Source organism: Cyprinus carpio, chromosome B25 (genome assembly GCF_018340385.1).
Source record: "Cyprinus carpio isolate SPL01 chromosome B25, ASM1834038v1, whole genome shotgun sequence".
In the NCBI taxonomy this organism is placed as follows: Eukaryota; Metazoa; Chordata; class Actinopteri; order Cypriniformes; family Cyprinidae; genus Cyprinus; species Cyprinus carpio.
In genome coordinates this window covers 5,247,965-5,270,224 of record NC_056621.1, presented here as the reverse complement: position 1 = coordinate 5,270,224, position 22,260 = coordinate 5,247,965, and the positions used below count along the sequence as shown (strand labels likewise).

Genomic DNA, 22,260 nt, shown 5'->3' with positions numbered 1-22,260 from the left:
GTGATAAAAACACATCCAAAATCCCTTTTGTAAAAACCTTAATATGTCAGCAAAATGAAACAAGGATTTTAAACCTAGCTTTATTAATGTTCAGACGTCTGTTCGGCAAATGAGTGTATATTTCAATAGCTAATCCATCATTTGCATATTTAAGCAGCCCGTGTCAGAGAACTTGTAGTAGTCTAAACCAAAACAACTGTCTAAACGTGCGGTGGTAACTCAACTAGGTAAGTATGGTGATGTCTTATTTGAACATTTTTTATTATTAAATATTTATTATTCTTGTCTGTATTAGTGTGTAGCCTACTATTTATTTAAAAAGCCCGTTTATCAAAGTGTATCCCTCACTTGCAGAGTTTGTATGGCTAATGATGAATGCAGTATTACTCTCGATGCAGCAGGTGTACCGTTCCTGACGCAGTTTGTTCAGCCGTCTGCTGTCGTCCCTCACACGCCTTCACCGGGTATTTACCGGGCAACAGTTGCATCATTTGTCAACCGGTTGCGATACAGCAGCCCTACTTCGCAATACCTCGAGAACACTGTATCACGCATTTGCGCGCGCGTTACGCGTTCTGTCGGTTCAGCTCGAGCGCGGTGAGTCAGTGAGGCGGGACTGGATTAGTCGCTGTGCGTTGGTTCTGTTGGCGGTACCGTAACCGGGCGGCATGAAACGGAATGCGGGCAACATTTAGAGCCCGTCACACAGTCACAGAGACCGATACTCGCGTTCGCGGCTTTATCCGTTTGTGTTTTGTGTTTCCTGTAAGGCTGGAAAGATTGCCGCGTTAAGAAGGTTATTCGGAGGCAGCGCTCACCCTGGAAGCACCATGGCCAGGGGAAGCGAGGAATCTGTGAATGGATCGTGGAAAAAACAAGTGGATGACATCAGGAAGATATTTGAGTTTAAGGAAATCCTCGGGACGTGAGTATGAATGATGCTTTGACATTGTACGGCAATATATGGAGAGTCAATATCCTCCAGTTTGCGTTCTCAAAGTTTGACCCATGAGAATATTCTAATGTTACAGACAGGTGACATAATTAACTTTATCATCACATCAAACCCATATATGCTGGGTTATGAATGGTTTAAAAAGTGAAAGCTTATTTTTCTGGCTCAGTGACTCGAGAAAAGGTTGCGTTTTTGTCCCTCATGAATATAACGTTATGTGTAACGACAGGACACTCATTTGCATAGGCCATGTATATATAGCATATATTCATATTTGAAAATAAAAGCTGGTATAGACTATTGTATTTAGCCTACTCTACTTATAGGCATATATTATTTTTCAGACGTTAATAGACAGGTTAAATAAAAAAAAATAATAATAATAATTTTGCATCCCCCAGGTTATCTGTCAATCCTGTTACAATCATAAATAATTACTAAAATCAAATCTATCTATCTATCTATCTCATGAAATCGATCACAATTAAATATATATATATATATATATATATATATATATATATATATATATATATATATATATATATATAAAAAACTCATAAAAATCCTCTACTGTTCTTGCTGTTCTTTACATTTTGTAAGGTTTGTCAGTCAATCCTGCCACAATTTTATACAGTAAATAATTGCTGACAACTGGATATTTATATTTTTTTTTATTTTTTGGCAAAAAACAACGGGATTTTTTTTTAAATATCAACATTAAATAATAAAAAAAAACACTTTACTTTCCATACATGCTAATCTTATTTACTGAGTTATTAGACCGGTTGATATATATATATATATATATATATATATATATATATATATATATATTATATATATCTATATATATATATATATATATATATATATATATATATAAGCGTCCCCAGGTTATCCGTCAACCCTGTTACCATCATAAATAATTATTCAAATGAAATGTAATTCAATACATTTTAAAATAAATATATCATGTAATCATTTTTTAGGAAAAAAAAAGATCCCACTAGTTATTAAAAATCCTACTTTTTTTTTTTTTTTTTACATTTTGTTGGGTTTGTCAGTCAACCATGTTACCATGATTTATACAGTAAGCAAATCGATTACTGACAGCTGGATGTTTGTAGCAATATCAGCTTTCTTCTTCTAATAAACACTTTTTGTTTCATGACCTTGAGCGCAAGACTAGTAATGGCTAAATGAACTGTAAAACTGTCAACCCTGTGACTAAGGTGAAAGCGTATCCCAGCATTCCCTTATTTGTTCATATAAACTGCATAGCTGCATATTATACCAGACATATAATAAGGTGTTTTGGTGTGGGCAATGTGGTCTGTATCAATACATAACATGTATGCATTTTAAATCCATACTTAACCTACTTGGTATAGCGGGTTTTAATGTGCAGGCCTTCTTCTGTCACTTTTAATATCCCACATCCGGCAACATGGCCTTATGTTGTCATGAACAACTGTTCCTCTTCTGTTGTAGCAGCAATGAAATACAGGTTCACTGGGTTTTCCCTAGTAATTCCTTGAAATAGACCAAGAGATGTCTATTTATATGGTGTACAGGGACCAAAAACAGGACAGGTATTTTTATGTTCCTTAGAGAGAGAAAACATTTTTCATCTTTTACCCTTTCACCATTTGTGTGGTTTTTATTTATTCTTTTTTTTTTTTTTTTTTTTTTTTTTTACTTGTCCTATAAACTGTGTTAGTCCTTTAGCTGACACGTTCAGCACCATTGTAAAATGAACTATGGATAATTTTCAAAACGGTTAATCAGGAATTGATTGCAAATGCATCTGTGCTATATCATAGTCTTTTACCATTCTTGTTCTTAATTTAATTTAATTATTTTATTTTATTTTTTATTTATTTATTTAATTTTTTTCAATTAAGTGCCTTTTTAAAGATATATTTATAAGGCACAATATTTTGGTCAGGTCACTGATACCCCAAATATTTTATTTTATTTTATTACTTTTTATTTTGCTTTGTTTTATATTTAATTTAAGTTTTCAATCCAGTGCCTTTTCCAAACATCTAAAGATAATATGTGTTTAAAGCAGACAATTGTGGTTAGGTCAGGCATAAACGATAAATAATTTATTTAAATTTTTTATTTTATTTTATTTTATTTATTTTTTTGTTTGTTCATTTAATGTATGTCTATATAAGGCAGATAAGCTCAATTTTTTTTTTTTGTATATTTTTAATAAGTATTTATAGTTTTATAATTTAATTTACATTTTCAATTCAGTACCTTTTCCAAACATCTAAAGATAATATGTGTTTAAAGCAGACAATTGTGGTCAGGTCAGGCATAAATCATACCTCAAATATCCTTTATTATTTTATTTTATTAATTTAATTAAATTTATTTATAAGGCAGATGAGCTAAAATATTTATTTTTATTTAATTTTGTTAATTTAATTTATGTCTATATAAACCAGATTATTTCAAATATTTATTTTATTTTATTTTTTAATTTAATAAAAAAAAATTTAATTCAGTGCATTTTCCAAACATCTGAGGATAATGTGTGTACTCGGATGAGGATGCTTGGGTCACAAAAAGACATTATAACACGATGGAGATTTGTATTACGTTACATTTTTACAATAGCACACCATGTGCTGATTGTTCTAATCTGACTGTTTGACATATGACTGCAGAAGAGGGGAAAAACTATACAGTTTCCAGGTTTCTCGCTCTTTGCATGTCCAGATTATAATAGTTTTTTATTGTGTTGTCCACACACCATTGCAGAAGAGCTTTTAAGGTCATTCTAATGCTTGGAGGATGTTATTTTCCCCCATTATTCCAGTCATTTGAGTTCTTCTGATTTCAAAGGTGATGGTGATTATGATGCAATGGCCATACGTCATCACCAACAGCATGAATTACACACAATTTTTTTTTAAATCTGCCCCTGGAGAAGACCCACTTCCTGCAGAGTTTAGCTTAACAAGCTAATTGAGGTTTTCCGGACTATACTTAAATCTGTAGCAGGTGTGTTGGAGCTAAAACTAAGGTGCGTCCGAAATCACGTACCATCTTAGAAGGTACTACGTTTGAGTTTGAACTTCATGACCATTAAAAAAGTAGGTTCTATATATGGGTAGTATGCATGAAATCTGCAATGTTGTTACTATCACGTGACCAACCAGCATCAGTTGTGTTGCTTCACTGTCATTCATAAATCCTCTCCCGTGGGCTCATGGGATAGTAAAGTGTCTGCCCTGACTGCACACTTCAGAAAGTAAGTGTTCTGGGACTTACTGTTTTTCAAATGCTATGAATTCAGACATACTATACTTTTGGTATACTGCTTTTATTGTTGTTGTTTTTTATTTTATTTTGCATGCTATGTAGTAGTATGTGATTTCAGATGTAGCTTAAAACTCTTTAGGAACAGGAACGAAGTTCCCTAAATTATACCACCAAAAGTTTGAACACACTGGAGTGAATTTATTTGTCATGATCTTCACACTTTTTGATCCAAAAGCTTATGCATAAATGCTTAAAATTTGTTCTGTAAAACATAAATGTATATATTAATAATATTAATTATGTATTTAATAAATTAAATTTTAAACTATGCACTACCGTTCAAAGGTTTGGACCAGTTTTTTTTTCTTTCTTTTCTTTGGAAAGAAATTCATATTTAATTTATCTTTATCAGTGACAGTAAAGAATCTTACACTGTTACAAAAAAATCTATTTCAAATAAATGCTGTTCTTTTGTTCTTTCCTTTGATCAAATAATCCCAGAAAAATGTCAGCTATCACAGTTTCCATAAAAATATTATTATTACTAAAATATTAATATTACAGAAATAATTTATAACTGTTCTCAACATTGATAATAATATACTAAATGTTTCTTGAGCAGGAAATCAGTATATCGGAGTGATTTCTGAAGGATCACATGACACTGAAGTCTGGAGTAATGATGCTGAAAATTCAGCTTTGCGTTATAGGAATAAATTACATTTTAAAATATATTCAGATAGAAAACAGTCATTTAGAAAAGCAATAATATTTTACAATATTACTGTTTTTACTGTATTTAGATTAAATAAATGCAGCTTTGCTGAGCACAAGAGACTTATTTCAAAATCATTTAAAAGATCATAGACTCCACATTTTTGAATGGTAGTTTATAAATTTAATATAGTCTAATATAAAAATAGAACTACATTTGGTAGTAGATGTTAAAAGCTGATGTAATGATGTGTGCTACATTTGACCAAGAACAAGCATAAATCTAGAACATGTTTTACTTGGATTATCTCGCTAGGATTTCTCATCCTGAAGATGACATAACAGATTCTCTAATACGCCTTACACAAGATTTTCCAGATGCACTAAACTGAAAACAGCTCACAGACATGTTTGTTAAAAATTACATTCTTAGAAATCATAGAATTCAGCATGCAGATTTAGTATTTTTATTATAATAATGTACCAAGTTCCTATAGCACCCGTAAACCTTTTACAGTTAGATTACTTTGGCAGAAAAGTTGTTTATTCTTCGTATTATTATTCATATTAAATTAAATTATACCTAGTTATTATTCATCTGTGCCTTTTTTTATCATATCAGCTATGCTTTACAGTAAGATAAAGATGTTTAGACACTCTAAAACACTATTGTATTATATATTCTGTAATGGGATGGAATCTGCATGCAAGCATGTTTTGGATTTATACAAAGACAATGAGACCTGTTGTTTTGGTTGTATGACTTTGGTCGCATTTTATTTCTTGTCAGAAAGAGCTCAGACTTTCCTACACACAATAAGTCAACAAAAACCTACACAAAATCTCCACTCATCCACACAGTCTCTATTGTTCAAACTCCGTTTGTACCACTTTAGGCATTTCTAAATGAGAAAATACCATCAGTGTAGTGTTAATCCGTTAATTTTAGATTAATCCCGTCTTAAACCTGTTACCTTCTAAGTGGAGGTGCCAGTTTTCCTGAATTCACCTGAGGTCATGGTCACGCAAGTTCAGTATGTAATTACTGAAATGATAAAAAGCTCCTTTTTTGGTTGAATAATTACGCGTAATAGCTGCTCTGTTCTGAATTGACATTCCCTCACATCCCATAATATGTGATTACACCCACATCCCATACGTTTATATACAGAGTTATAAAACTGACATTTGTTTGAGAAATTCATCATTAGCATTGAGGTCATGGACCACAGAGTCATGATATATGAAGACTAGTTCCTTGTTGAGTGTAATAGCCAAACAAATGCATGCTTTCCAGAGAAGAGCATTGTTGCAAAATATACTTTACAGTCAGGTGCATGTCAAGGAACACAAAGCACATAAAGGTCAGTGGATGTGGGTTAACAGTCATGCTTTCATAGCCTTTACCTCAAGTTGTGACACACATGGCACTGAGTTTCTGAGTTTACACTTCCTGTGGCTTTGATGATTTCCTCTGCTGTTGGTTGGCTGACATCAAACTGATGGCAAAAATGGAAATAACTATCTATTGCACTGTACTATATATTAGTTAGAAAGATATTGATTTTTTTTATTTGTTTTATGCTTGTTGAACTGAGGTTTTGAGTTTTGTTTTCTTTTCTTTTTCTGGTTTTAGGTTTGGTTTGGTTTGGTTTTTAGTAGATTTTTCACTAGTGCGCATTTCGTTCAGCCCTATCACAACAACTCTTTGGTTTGGTTTTTCGTGCAGCTTGTTGACTTGAGGTGTGCTATTACTTTCTAAACAATCCAATTTGCTATGTTCTGACTGGGCCCTATCAGAACCACTCTTTATTTTATGTTATTGTTATTATTATTTTATTTGCTTTGAATTATAGGTTTGGTTTGTTATTTGTTTTGTATTTTGGTTTGCTTTGTTTAATTTAGTTGTGTTTTTTTGTTTAGTTTTTTTGGTGCTGTTTGTTGACTTGAGGTGTGCTATTAATTTCTATACAATTAAAAAATTAGTTCACCCCAAAATAATAATTCTGTCATTAATTACTCACCCTCATGTCGTTCCAAACCCGTAAGACCTTCATTCATCATTGGAGCACAAATGAAGATATTTTTGATGAAATCTGAGCGCTCTCTGACCCTCCCTATACAGCAACGCAACTGTAATGTTCCCAGGTCCAGAAACATAGTAAGGACATCGGTAAAACAGTCCATGTGACATCAGTGGCTCAACCCCAAGTTACTGTCCTCCGACATTTTGGAGAGTATCACTACGCACACTTTACCTTAAGCATAAATAACGCTGATTACACCGATTACATTCATGCGTGTGCTTTCCCCCCCAAACGTAAACAACGCTGATTACAATGATTATATTATTTGGTACTCTCCAAAATGGTGGAAGACGTAAATAAGGAGAGAAGAATTGTTAAATAAATTGTTATTTTTGTTTTCTTTGCATGAAAAAATCTTCTTCACAAAATTGAAGTTGAGCCACTGATGTCACATAGACCGTTTTACCGATGTCCTCAGTATGTTTCTGGACCTGGGAGCATTACAGTAGCATTACTGTCTATGGGAGGGTCTGAGAGCTCTCAGATTTCATCAAAAATATCTTAATTTGTGTTCAAAAGATGAACGAAGGTCTTACAGGTTTGGAATGAATTGTGGGTGAGTAATTAATAACAGAATTTTCATTTTGGAGTGAACTAACCCTTTAACTTTGCTATATTTTATTTTATTTTATTTTAATGTTGACTTGAGGTGTGCTACCCATAACTCCCTAGCAACCAGTGCAATACCATTTTTATTTTATTCAATTTATTTTATTATTATTTGCTTCTTGCTGAATTGAATCATTTGAATTTAAACAATCACAGTTGCTTTGCTTTGCTTTGTTCTTATTTATTTAATTATTTATTTGTTTTATTTTGTTTGTGTTGCTTTTGCTAGTTGCTTGATTAATTCTACATCCTTCCAAATAAAGATTTGTGTGCGTGTTGCTAGTTGCTAGTTGCTTGAGGTATGCTATTGCTTTCCAAACAAACAAACTTGCTATGTTTTATTTTATTTTATTTTATTTTATTTTTTCATGCTGCTTGTTGACGAGGTGTGCTATTACTTTCTAAACAATCATATTTACTATATTCTGACTTGGCCCAATAAACAGTCCCTTAGCAACTCTCTAGCAACCGCATAGCAATGCATACCACTCTAAACATCTTAACAACCGCCTAGCAACTTCCTGGCAACCATCCATAACACCCCAGCACCGTTTTTGCACTGGAAAACACAGCTCACGTTGACCTGTGAAAGGTGTCTGAATTACATATGTGTTAAATCTGATGTTTAATGCACTCTATCCAACCACACGCTGTTGTTTTTCTTCTAGTTTAATCCTTTGCAGAGATGAACGCTGCGCCCACTGCAATCTCACACGCTTATATGAACACATAGCTTACAAAGTACTCAACCTGCTGGGCGCTCAGCCAATGAGTCACTACATTTCTAGCCTCCTGAAGGGCTTACGTTTCAATCGCAGATGAGAGTTGAATTTTACAGTTTAAGAAACAGATGACAAATGCTTCATTTTGGCAAAGCACCAAGCCCTATATTTGGTAAACGGTTCAGGAAACCTTTTGACTGAAATACGGCCTTTTGTTCCAAGCTTTCCGGATTGCGGCGAGTGCTCGTGTTAGTGTTTGTAAATGACTGTGTGTGTGCCGAGGGATTAGAGTGGATTTTCAGTGACCAATAAAGGCTTAACTGCAAGCCACAGTGGCCAACTGATTACACATAGTGCATATGATACAACATCCCTACAGAATCACAGCAGACATGAATGTGTGCGTACAGGTTTAAACAAATATTTGAAGAAGTACAGACATTTGAAGTGGGTCCTTAGTATTTGAAATGCTCATAAATTGGTGAAATCAAATGATTGTGCAGTATTTTTTATTTTATTTTTATGTTACTGTCCGTCTGGCTGTCTATTGTTTTTTCTTTTATTTAGTTGTATGCTTCTGCCCCTTTGTAGGCTGTCTGAAGCACCGCTATTTTATTTTATTTTATTTTATTTTATTTTATTTTATTTTATTTTATTTTATTTTGGTTCTGTCCCTTTGTAGGCTGTCTAAAAACGTTTTTTTTTTTTATGCTGGTGCCTCTTTGTAGGCTTTCTAAAGCATTTTTTATTATTTATTTTTATTTTCCCTTTTGTAGGCTGTCTAAATCACTAGTTTATTTATTTATTTATTTACTTCGCTTCTGCACCAAATCACCTCGCTTCTTATTCCACACAACTTCATTTTAATTTATTATATTTTAATTTAATTTAATTTTATTTTATTTTATTTTATTTTATTTTATGCTGTCTTGTTTTATTGTACGTTTAATTTTATGATTATTTTATGTTTTATTTTATTTTGTTCCATTTTATTCTGGTCATCTAAAGCACTACTCATTTATTTATTTTTTTACTTAATATTATTATTCAGTTTTCATTGTTGATTCACAACTATTACACCCTACTATATGCTGCTTACCTTGCAAGCACCTTACTTTGTCTCTGTCCTTTTTCTGTATTCAAAAAAATCTCCAACCACTATGTTACACTTAGCCTTTCTTTCATGCTTTTTTACAGTGGGGCGTTTTCTGAGGTGGTCCTGGCCCAAGAGAAGGCCACGGGAGAGATGTACGCCGTGAAATGCATTCCAAAAAAAGCACTAAGAGGAAAAGAGAGCGGAATAGAAAACGAGATTGCAGTGCTGAGGAAGTAAGTATTCTAAAAGCTCCCAGAAAAGGCTTAAAATAACAAACCCAACACCCATTACATGCTTTACACAAGTTCCTCAGCTACAGACAGAAACACTAAAGTTCAAAGGAAGCTGTTAGTGGGAGTTTGAGCTTTTCTCCACAGAGCGAGAGAGATGACTCAGCCTTTACGACACGCCCCTCACAGCCTCCTACCTTTACTGACTCCTACCTGTCCCTGTCAAAAGCGTCGGAAGCATTTTAAAGGCCGTACAAATGATTCATGTGGCCTCCGCCGCAGACCTCTCTATTCAGCGCACGTTGAGGCCGAGCGCAGGTCCGCGGTTGTCATGGTAAAACTTTGGTGAGTAAAAACGCTGCAGCTTGCAGCTGGATTGGAGATGCAGTGGTCAGAATGATAGAATCTTTGTTTAGCGAGTTACATTTGGGGATTTCTTTTGTTTTCATCATCTGCATGAATAAAATATCTCAACGTACCAGACCAGAAGGTATGCTGTGGTGTACGGGAACGAACTTCTGCCATCCATAACAAAGCCTTCATAATCCACTCATGTGCGGCTCTGGTTTGCTGTAATTGATCAAATATTTCATCTGTTCTTTTCAGGATCAAGCATGAGAACATTGTGGCACTGGAAGACATTTACGAGAGCCCCACTCATTTGTATCTTATTATGCAACTGTGAGTAGAATCGGTTTGCTACTTCAATTAATGCTTTAAATCTGCAGAGTCTTTGAAAGGGAGCCAAACGATGTGAAGCAGGTTTGCAAGATGGAAAGATGGAAACACTTAAAAAGTAATCTGCTCTTAATGTGTGACCTTTGAATTTCTTTGAATTGCAGTCCAGGATATTCTTCTTCCTGTCATTTCAATTCACATTCCTATTCAACGTCCTGTGGGGAGTCCAACTCATGACTTGAAAGGGAGCCAATTCTTATTTTTGATTCATGCACAAGCCTGCTGCTGTTGTTTGAAATCATTTTATTGATACGAACAACTGATGTTCTCCATCCATAATCTATAGGTTGACATGAGAAACATTTTTTTGTTTTTGAAGCCAAATTTACATATAGGGTTTATTATTTTATTTATGGTTTGCTGCTTGTTGAATTTAATTATCCGAATTGAGTTTTATTTGTTTTGCTGTATTTTTTTTGTGAGTGTGTGTGTGTGTTTTCCCTTTGATTTTTTTGTTTCTTTTTCCTTTTTTTTTTTTTTTTTTTTTTTTTTTTTTTTTTTTTTTTTGCTTTGCTTTGCTTTTTGTTTTTCATGTTGCTTGTTGACTTGACGTGTGCTATTACTTTTCTAAACACTCAAATTTGCCACGTTCTGACTTGGCTGAGTAAACAAATATATAACCACCCATAAATCCCAAGCAACCACATATTAATGCATGTAATTTAACTTTAAAAATTTATTAATTTTTTAATTTAATTCTATTTAATTTTATTATTTTATTTTTATTTTATGGTTTACAACTTGTTGAATTGAATCATCTGAATTATGGGTTTTATTTTATTATTATTATTATTATTATGATTATTATTATTATTATTATTATTATTATTATTATTATTTAATTTTTTTTGTGCTGTATTTTTTTTTTTTTTTTTTTTTTTTTTTTTTTTTGCCCAGTAAACAAATACTTAACCACCCATAAATCCCAAACAACCACATATTAATTCATGTAATTTTATTTTATTTTATTTTATTTTATTTTATTTTATTTTATTTTATTTTATTTTTTATATTTTATTTTATTTTATTTTATTTTATTTTATTTATTTATTATTTATTTATTTATAAATTAGTTTTTTTGAGGGGGGGGTGGAGGGATTGTTTTGGGGTTGTGCTCTCCTGTGTTTTGGTTTGGTTTGCTCTTTGGGGGTTTTTTGTTTTGGTTTTGTTTTGTTTTGTTTTGTTTTTCATGCTGCTTATTGACTGAAGGTGTGCTATTACTTTTCTGAACAATCAAATTTGCTATATTCTGACTTGGTCCAATAAACAAATACCTAACAACCACCCAGAAATCCCTAGCAACAACATATTAATGCATTTATTTTAACCACTCTTTTATTTTTTATTTTTTTCATTTCATTTTTTTTTTTTTTTTATGATTTTAATGATTTTATTTATTTATTTTATTTTACAAAGTGAATAAAAAAGCTATAATGAAGTAGAAGACACATACTGTTCAGAAGTTTGGGTGCCGTTTATTTTTTGTGTAAGAAATGAAACCTTTTATTCATCCAGGATACATTACATTTTAGTGACAATAATCAGTACTATATATTTCCTGCATGTAATTTTGACTTTTATAACTAACTATTATATTTTATTTAAAAAAAAAAAAAAAATTTGTTTAAAAACAGATTTCTTTTATTTTTCAGTGTGTCAGGTGGGGAGTTGTTTGATCGTATCGTAGAGAGGGGTTTCTACACGGAGCAGGATGCCAGCGCTTTAATCAAGCAGGTTGTGGATGCAGTTAACTACCTGCATTCACTGGGGATAGTCCACCGAGACCTGAAGGTGATGATTTCCCTTGACTGATTTCCTTCACACCAACACAAATCAATATACTTTCACTGTATAGTATATAGGAAGCTGGAACATGAGACATGAAAGGTCACCGCACTACGATCACTCTCTTCCACTTCAGTGGATACAAGACGTACGGTGTAAAACAACTCCCTGTGACTTTTTAACCTTATCACCTTCTCTCTCATCCCCTGACAGCCAGAGAATCTGCTCTATTATAACCCACATGAAGAATCCAAGATTATGATAAGTGATTTCGGGCTGTCCAAGATGGAGGGCGCAGCCAATGACATCATGTCCACAGCCTGTGGGACGCCTGGATATGTGGGTAGGGCTGTCAATCCACTAAATATCAGTGTTATTCTGCACCCAATCTGAAAATTTAATAAAATGATTGTCATTTTATTGGTAGAAAACTGCTAATTGGTTAACGGTAAGTTTCTTTATATGGTGAAAAATGAATAGATCTATACTGTTACAGTACAATACTGTTAAATAAAGAGTTTTTTAAAAAGTGAAAAAGAACAAGTCATCTTATACTGTAACCGTACACTGAAAAACCATAAACTGACATTCCTAGAGTTCTCTGTGACTGCTCACATTTGATGATTGATCACTGAAATAACTATGTCTGATATAAGTTTTCTGATCAGTTATGTACATAAGGGTTATATTAATAAATATTGCATCAATTTAGTGTCATTTCTCTTTACCACCTGTGTTTTTAAAGTATTTGTCATTGTATTGTAAAGGCAAATATATATATATATTTTAATCATTTGGTATGTTAGTATTATGACACTTTTTTTTTTTAACCAAAAAACCACTAGCACTAAAAACTTAAAAGATTTATATATATTTTAATTTTCAGGATTCGGAAATGCTCTTTAAAGGAATAGTTAATGCAAATATAAAAATTTGGTGTTTCAAATATATATATTTTTGTTTCCATATTTAATTATGTTTTTGGTGAAACACAAATATAAAATATTTTACAATTTCTGTGTAAATTGTGTAATATTAAGTGATGATGTGTACTTGTCTGTCAAATCCAAAAAAGCACAAAAAAGTGGTTAAGAAGCTAATTTTTTTCCAAAAACTAACAAAAAACAAACAAATTATATTAAATATTATTTTATAACAAAAGTTATATTATATTAATTAATATTAATATTATATTAATATTAAATCTCACAATTAAGTCATTTTGTTTCACAATTGCGAGTTTCTATCTTGTAATTCTGACTTTTGTTGTTGTTGTTGAGAATTGTGAGATAAAAAATTTCAATTATCTTTTTTTATTACATGACAGAAAAAAAGCTTCATAGACATGAGCTGATCAAAATGATGATTCAATTTGTTTTGGGGTCAGTTATCCCTACACTTTAGTAAATGCATCATTTCATTTGTTTTCTCTGTCTTTGATTACTTCAGCTCCAGAGGTATTAGCACAGAAACCTTACAGCAAAGCTGTGGACTGCTGGTCTATAGGAGTGATCGCTTACATCTTGTGAGTGTTTTTTTAACCCAATATGAAACACACTTGGCTGCTTTCCTAACCATTTTTACAGTCATTATTTTGAAAAGAAGTTTAAAATCTTGACCACTTTTGAATCCTCGACCTCCTCAGGTTGTGTGGATACCCTCCGTTTTATGATGAGAATGACTCCAAACTGTTTGAGCAAATACTGAGGGCAGAATACGAGTTTGATTCCCCGTATTGGGACGATATTTCTGATTCAGGTGTGTATAGAATTGGAAATCACTGTGAAATGAATCATATATTAAACAGACCTCATTTACTCAACCTCATGTCATTCCAGACCACAAAAGAAGATATTTTGGAGAACGTTGGAGACTCAGTGGGTCCCATAGACTTCCATGGTATTTTTGATCATACTATGGAAGTCAGTGGGACTGTTTAGTTTTAGATTCTGACCCTTAAATGAGATAGACTTTTACATTTATTCATATCAGCTTCAGTATTGGAGAAAATGACACCCTTCTTCACCTCTTATTGTCTCTTCTACTCACTTAAATGCCATCATTAAGTATGACTTGGCTTTCTTGTGTTTACTTGTTACTGACAGTCACGACTTTATTATCTCATGAGCAACACTTTAATAAGGGTTTTTCGAAAGTAACAGCCAGATATAAATCAGCAGTTGAAAAGCATTATATGGCGCTAGGCCATTCGGCATCGTTTGAAAATAACAACTCGACACCCACACCACAAGCTGTTCCCTGGTGTCTGGGGAAGTGTAGGAGGGTGTCATTTTTTCACAATTAGAACTGCGCCCTTGTGTAACTGATTCAGGTTTCTTTATTTTCCCATTTGTGTTGTTTCATAGCTAAAGACTTCATTAGGAACCTGATGCAGAAAGATCCAGAAAAGAGGTTGACTTGTGAAGAGGCTCTTCGGCATCCGTGGTGAGCGACCAGAAATATAGACGCATTGGGTTTACATCCTTTCTCATGAAAAACCCTGGGGTTATATTAGTTGCTGCTGGTTTAAGCTTTTAGTTGCTGTCAATAGCATTAAGCATAAGGTAAATTAGGACATTGAAATCAATGGGAAATAATGGTCCAATCATCCTGAATTTTATAATATAATCCTATTATGTTAGGTTACGTTACGTTATGTTATAAATAATAGGTATTCATATGCATTACAATAATGAGAACTGGGAAGGTCAAAAATGTAAAAAACAAATACAAAAAAAAGGTATAAAATAGGCCTAATTTTGTATATAATATGTAAGAATTGATATACACAGTTCAAAAGTATTTTTAACAGAAGTTAATCATTTTATTTAGACAGGAGGCATTAAATTGAACAAAAGTGACCGTAAATACTTTTATGTTACAATATCTTTGTATTTCAAATAAATGCTAATCTTTTGAACTTTCAATTCATCACTGAATCCTGAAAAGGCACAAATCAGTGTATTAGAATGATTTCTGAAGGAACATAACACACTTAACAATAAAGTGATATTTAACGAAAATTCAGCATTGCGTTACAGAAATAAATTACATTTTAAAATATAATATACTATAAAAACAGGTATTTTATATGTTAAATTTTAGATCAAATATATATAGCCATGGTGAGCATGAAATATATATATATATATTTATACATAAACACACACATACATAGATAATTGGGTGTAATAAGGGTAAACTAATCATAATAAATAAATTAGCAAACATTTTTTTTTTTTTTTTACAAATTATTACTTAAACAATAACTTTTATTTTATTTTTATTTTATTTTAGCAAGTAGGCAACATTTCTCATTTTAACTTGATGTACTAAAATAACTAAACCTAACACTAAAATACAAAAAGTAATAAAAATGATATAGGCATTTTTTTAAAAAGTAATACAAATTAACCATAATTAAAAAATAAAATAAACAACAAAATGGAAAATGTAACTGTAATTAAACTTATTTAAAATATAAATGGAAACTATAATAGTATACTAAAATAACTACAGTTCTAAAAACTGTAGTAAAAATCTACAGTTATACTCAAGACTCTGCCTCCCTATGGATGCCAGATGATACAACAGGAAGTCCAACCGCTGACTCACCTCTGATTGCAGGATAGCTGGTGATACTGCGCTCCGTAAGAACATCCACGAATCAGTCAGCCGACAGATGAAGAAGAACTTTGCCAAAGCAAAATGGCGAGTAAGTGACCACTTCCTTTCCTCCTTTTCCTCCTTCCTCCAAAAAGAAATTTTTGAGCATTGAACAGCATGAAAGGTGATTTAACCTTCTGTATTCTTCTCTCACAGCAAGCGTTCAACGCTACCGCAGTGATCAGACATATGAGGCGTCTTCAGCTCGGCAGCAGTATGGATTCCTCTCAACGCAGGAAGCAGAATCCAACATCCATGCCAGGGAAGAGTCAGTCGGTCGATGTTTCCTCAGTCCACCACAATGATTGTAAGTTTTTGCCTTCGTTTTTCATGAAACTCACGAGACTTTTGTTGACCAACTTGAGTTACTCATCAGCAGTGGTGTGCTGTGTGTTGTATTATGTCGTATTGTCAAACAGCACTTGAGGAGGGTGTTATCTTTGTCTAGGTTCGTCCATGCAAGAGGCAAACTCTTCCTCGAAGACGCCCGAGCGGCACACGCGGCCATCCACGGTCACTACCATCATCACTGGCTCCAAATGACATCACTTCCTGTCAGACTCTTGCACTTTGTGGAAAGTCGTGTTTTCTTCTATTTACCGGTAACTTCCATTGTCCACAGTCGCCCAATCAAACCAGTTCTCCTTTCCTGGAAAGCCACTGGAGTGCTCTGAAACAAGACTGATTCAAAACTAGTGGCCTGTGTGAATTTCAGGGGACTGTTTTATGTGGCTGTTGAATGGAGATTACGAACCTTGGGATGAAGAACATCTGCTCTGAGATTTAATAGAAGGTGTAGATAAAACGATTTTCGTTCAGTAAAGAGTTCTTGTAACGTTTTGCTGCTTTATTTCAACCTGCTGCGGTTTTGAAGAACCAAACAATAAAGGATGCGAGATTCACAGAAGTTGATGTAGTAAATAAAGGCTTTAAACCAATAGCCACGTTTAATGTCATCCAGTACGTATAAACTTGAAATTCAGTCCTGGATGCGCCTGGCATTTATTAATGAGAGAATGAAGGATGTGAATATTGTATAAACAAACAGAAATGTGTAGTTCAGTGTTTTTATCAGCAATCAGTGAAAGAATCTGGAATGATTTGTGTCGAATGTATACAATGATGGTGTTTGTTTGTAAGCTTTGCTTTTTTAAAATGACGTTTGGTCACACTTTACATTCCGGTGATTATGTTGCATTGTAAATTCAGGTATTTATTGCTATTGCTACTTACTATTAATAGGAATTATCAAGTATATGTAATATAGACACTGTAATGTAAACTGTTATCATGACTTTGTTCTTTAAATTGTGACTAATGATGAGATTGATAGACGCTTGACCAATAACGTGTTTGTTTTATCACAGATCTATATGAAAAGTACCAACTTCAGTGACGGACATTTGTATTTGCTGATCTTGTGTTTCAGTGAAGCGAAAACAACTCAGATTTCACATATCGTCCAGTGTACGCATGCAAACATCACAGTTTTCCAGTTTGACTGAAGCTGTTTTGATATGATGTGTCCACAGATATACGACCGTGAGAGATTCAAACAGTTTCTGCTCTAGATCTTGCATGTCATCCTGGTCTTCATACCAGCTCTCTGAATTTAGCAGCTGAGTGCTGGTTCTTTCATTCAGGTCGCAGAAATGATGTAAGCAGTGTTTTCTCTTTAGTAGAATTGTTCTGTGGTGAGTGTTTTTGGTGAGTGTATGGTTTCAAATTTTCATTAAAGACAAAGATAACACCAGACTTATTGTGATTCAACCTCAAGTAGCTGTAACACTTTACATTATCCCAGCATAAAATGAATAAAAATCGGGTTACTTTGAAATTAAGTTAGAATTAATAATCATTAAATGACTTGTGTGTGACGAAATGTACAATACATTTTGAACTAGCCATAAAAAGAACATGTTTAGTCATACAGTAAGGGTTATGAAAGCCTACATATGAATAAATGTACATCTATGATACATGGATTACATACGTTCTGCATGCATGAATACACATATAAGGCTACGTTCTTTTGCACTATTGTGTGCATGTTTACTGCAGACATTGTGCCAAAACGCCTTCACAGAAATCTACTGTAAAGCTGTCTACCCGTTCTGTTGTAGTTATCCACTGTTTTACACCGTGTGTCGGTTGTACTCGTAAGATGGGTCGAGGCCATCGTAGTGAAACTCTCTCCACTGCTCTGTCTTCTCTCTGGTGCGCTCGTCTTGCTCTGGAGGAGAGTAAAAATGCAGGAATTTTAGCTTTAACTGTGCTTTCAGATGATTACACACCGGTCTTCACTGTACCAAATATAATATTTGAGTAATTGTGTAAATATGTGATGCTATACTGCACTAACATGACCATGTGCATGATTGGCATGTATAGCTACTGTAGGCTACAGACATATAAACATACATATTTAAATATAGCTTTATTACATGTTATTAGTTTTGTATTGTCACAAATGATAAATTCCATATATTTATATATCAGGCAATTTCTTTCACATAGCAATGGCATTTATTGTATTATATAGGCGTAGTGGTTTTTTTTTTTTTTTTTTTTTCAGTAGGGCCTGTTTTGAAAAGTATATGCAAGATATTAAAACAATATTACAGTAAATAATGACAGATTTTAAGAATTAAACTAACCATTATTTGTATCATTTAAAAAAATAAATAAATTAAGAAATACGGCATGGAATGTTGCAATTAATAAATAAACAATAAAATGTAAGCATAAGTAAATAAAGTAAATAAGGTGTGAAATAAAGGTATTTATTAAATACATGAAAAACCATCAGAAATTATATATGCCTTAAAATTAAAAACCTTATGAAATACAAAATTAAATGCACCTTGAAATAAAATCTGACAATATGAAACAAATCATTCTATCCCAAAATATTCAAATATATAATGAAATGTTTCACACGTGTATGTATATATATCTTCTATTACATACACCTTGAAATCTATAATATATATATATATATATATATATATAATATTAGATATGATATATATATATATATATAATAATATACAATACATGTATAACACACACACATAAATATAACATAATAAAGATTATATATTATATCATATATATATTTATTTATTTATTTATTTAAATAAGAACTACATACATACACCTTGAAATGAACACTGTAATTTTCAAACTTTTAGAGTCTCGAGAGCGGTGATCTTATTTATTTATTTATTTATTTATTTAAATAAGAACTACAAGGTTCGGCTAAGGTCATGCATAATCCTGTTTGCTTGAGTGACTTGTGTTGAATGATCTCAGAACACTACTTAAGCTGTCTGAGCCAATACGGCCGCCAGGTGAGTGATTTGAGTTCTCACCGTCATGCTCCTCTTCAGCGTGACTCTCAAACTCATTCCTCTGTTCCTCATGATACTCCCTCCTTCTCTCATCTGCGGCCAGCCTCTGTCTCTGTTCAGCTAAAAAGACAGCAAAATGTGAAAGGAAGAAACAAAGAAGGAAATAAAAACAGAAATAGGTTCAAACAACACGAACCAAGGTATGAAAACGTTCACAAATGATTCAGAAGAACTTTTAGCATAGTAAGCAGACCAGTTTTTTTGTTTTTTGTATAACAAAACGCATTATAATATCACTACTCAAAATAAAAAATAAAATTACTCTCAATTCACACTTTTCAGTTAATACTGTGCTAAAAGTTCCACTTTTCAGTTAATACTGTGCTAAATAGTATTCATAAAGAAAGGCCGTTTGTTATTACATCACTGTTTGTATTACATAATAGGATTACCTGATTTGCTGTGACAGCAGCAGTGAATTATAAAACACCAAAGCTGCATACTAATGAATTTTATTTAATTTTAAGTCCAAAAGGAGCTATTTATGATTCCACTTGGGATGTTCCACACAAAAGAAAGTCCTCTTGTCCTGATCTTCACCTCACCATTTGAATACATAGTCACAATTTCTCCCAGGTGAGTCAAATATAATTTCTGGTCAGCCCATATCCATAAACTAACAATCTCAGTCCAGGTCGAAGCCGCAGCAGCAAAGCCCCTCCTCCATCACTGTCAGGAGCTGAAGACTGAAGGCTGGTTTCTCCAGCCTGTCCTGTGGTTCCTTACATTCCTCAGCTGGCTCAAAAAACAGCACCTGTTTGGTCAGTGCTAGCCGCTACTAAAAAGGCTCTTTCTTACCGTTTTACACTAGCATGCCTGACCAAAAAGTACTAGAAGCCACAAAAGTGATGTGATCGATGAAAAATTATTTTGCAAGACTTCAAATTGTGACTTTTTTTTTTCTCAATGGTTTGTGGTAACTTTAGGTCAGTTGAATGCATCCTTGCTGAATAAAACAAGTGATCAAAATCTGAAGGTAAACATTTGAATGCTTTGTAGTGTTTCTATATATACATTTTAATTTTTTATTATTAATATAAAATACCCAGTTGTACTCAGTTATTCTGTCTAAATCAAATGTTCTGGATTGTCCATTGTAGTTGACAGTTGCTCAAAGGGTTGCACTTGAATGGAGTTTTTACTCAAGCACAAATAGCCTCACCGTTTATCTCATCTTGAGTTTTCACAGCCCTCTTGCCTCGGCGTTTGAAGAAGCTGGAGGCATCTGCCTCTGGCATGAAGACCTTCCTCAGTGCACCTTCAGTGAAGAAGAACATTGATGAGGGGGAAGAACTCTTGAGAAAGATCTACAGCAACATTGTGAAGTTTTGGTCACCTTGAGGACTGGCTGCCTTCTTATCTGACACAGCGGCGCTGTCAGCTACTTGGAACACTGTAACAGAGGAAACACGGTTGAGGTAAGTCCAAAAGATTTCGCCACCCTGTCCAGGGACTGTTAGACCTGTGGTTCCCCACATTGGTAAATCAACACTTCCCTTGGTCAGTACAGTAAACCACAGTCCGGTTACTCACAGGTGATGACGGACAAAACAACGAGACAGGTGAGAAGAAGAGGTTGAGACCAGGACATTTTTAGATTTAGCTGAGCAAGAGCAAAATAAAAGAGGCTGTTGTTCTCAGGGACGTCCTGCCTGAGATTGGGTATGTGGGCGTCAGAGCAGTGAAGGGAATTTGTCCAGGAGGTTGAAGGAGGGGAGGAGTCTTGGGAATGTTTCTCTTTTGCTGCTGGTGGCACCGGAATAAAAAAAAGGCAGCAATCAACCACCTCTGTATCACCCCTCTAGAAATGATCATATGATATGGGAAGGGTGCAGTGATTTTTTTGTTTTGTTTTTTATGACCTAATGACATTTTACTGAAAATACTTCAACAACAATTAATTAATAACACTCTATTAGGGTTTAACACTTTACAATAAGGTTCCATTTGTTAACATTGGTTAACTACATTAGTTAATATGTAAAAATACTTTGTAATGCATTTATTTAGCTCAGTTCATATTAATTACAACAATTAATGGACTTAATCTAACATGAACTAAAAATAAACAGTTGTGTTTTTTTTATTAATTAATTAACGTTAACCAGGATGAATAAAAACTGTAACAAATGTATTGCTCATTGCTCGTTAATGTTAGTTAATGCAGTAATTAATATAAACTAATAAACCTTATTGTAAAGTGTTACCAAAATATGCAAGATAATGGCATTTTGTGGCATAATGTTGATTAGAATTTTTTTATAATTTAATATTTTTTTCTTTTTTAGAATACATTGCTTCCTTCACAAAAAAAGGTTATGCTGGGGCACTTACTTAAAAAGTTGTAAAATAGTTTAAAACTTTACACAGAAAAGGTTAGTATGTAGTTTTCAAATTAAAATCATGTCAACATTATTTGCATGATCCTAATTGGCATAATAATAATAAAAATAATAATATTTTTTTCTTTACAAAAAATAAAATAAATAAATTGCAGTAAGGTGTGCACTTACAATGTTTTTTTTTTTTTTTGGAAGGTTTACATGCAGAAATATGAAATTTATCATTTAAAAAAAAGTGCTTACATTAATTCTTCTGTTAAAACGTATTATTCATAAAGTTGTAATTTTTAGTAAATTTAGGGATTTAGGCATTATGTGGAAACATAATTGTAAAATTGTCTAAAAGTTTACCTAGAAATGGTTAGCAAGTGATTTTTCACAAAAACAAATCATGTTAACACATATTTCTTTTACATCGTGTGGATATTGAAATTGTTTTATTTACAAAACATCTATTTACAACCTTACAGTGCGAGATACCTTGAATAGAAGTGAATGAGGCCAATATTTGTAGGGTGTAAATGCAGAAATGTGAAGCTTATAATTGTATAAAAGCAAAAACGTATTCCAGGGCTTTTGTTGTTGTTGTTTTAGGCATTACCTTGTCATTGCAAGTTGTAA

At 33.1% G+C, this 22,260-nt stretch overlaps 2 protein-coding genes and 1 pseudogene across 6 annotated transcripts; 1 reads left to right on the top strand and 2 right to left on the bottom strand.

Moving 5' to 3' along the window:
* The window catches only part of LOC109045640, a 638,390-nt pseudogene that overhangs the window by 245,864 nt on the left and 370,266 nt on the right, over window positions 1-22,260 (bottom strand).
* On the top strand, window positions 102-17,639 carry LOC109050899 (calcium/calmodulin-dependent protein kinase type 1D-like). 5 transcript variants are annotated; one of them, XM_042752698.1, is made up of 13 exons: window positions 102-227; window positions 771-925; window positions 9,567-9,698; window positions 9,843-10,040; window positions 10,302-10,376; window positions 12,086-12,224; window positions 12,432-12,561; window positions 13,668-13,743; window positions 13,864-13,976; window positions 14,585-14,663; window positions 15,846-15,933; window positions 16,041-16,191; window positions 16,333-17,639. In XM_042752698.1, exons 2-13 carry the CDS (start codon window positions 831-833, stop codon window positions 16,425-16,427), a joined length of 1,371 nt encoding a protein of 456 aa, XP_042608632.1. In that variant the 5' UTR covers window positions 102-227; window positions 771-830; the 3' UTR covers window positions 16,428-17,639. The 5 variants fall into 5 exon arrangements, with proteins under 5 accessions (XP_042608632.1, XP_042608631.1, XP_042608633.1 ...); XM_042752697.1 differs by lacking the exon at window positions 102-227 and having other exon boundaries at window positions 292-925; XM_042752699.1 differs by lacking the exon at window positions 102-227 and having other exon boundaries at window positions 294-925; window positions 16,304-17,639.
* ucmab (upper zone of growth plate and cartilage matrix associated b) lies at window positions 17,638-20,980 on the bottom strand. Its single transcript, XM_019068191.2, has 5 exons — window positions 20,831-20,980; window positions 20,634-20,690; window positions 20,460-20,555; window positions 19,259-19,357; window positions 17,638-18,117 (listed from the first exon to the last, which is right to left on the bottom strand). The coding sequence occupies exons 1-5, from the start codon at window positions 20,886-20,888 to the stop codon at window positions 18,020-18,022; spliced, it is 408 nt and encodes a 135-aa protein (XP_018923736.1). The 5' UTR covers window positions 20,889-20,980; the 3' UTR covers window positions 17,638-18,019.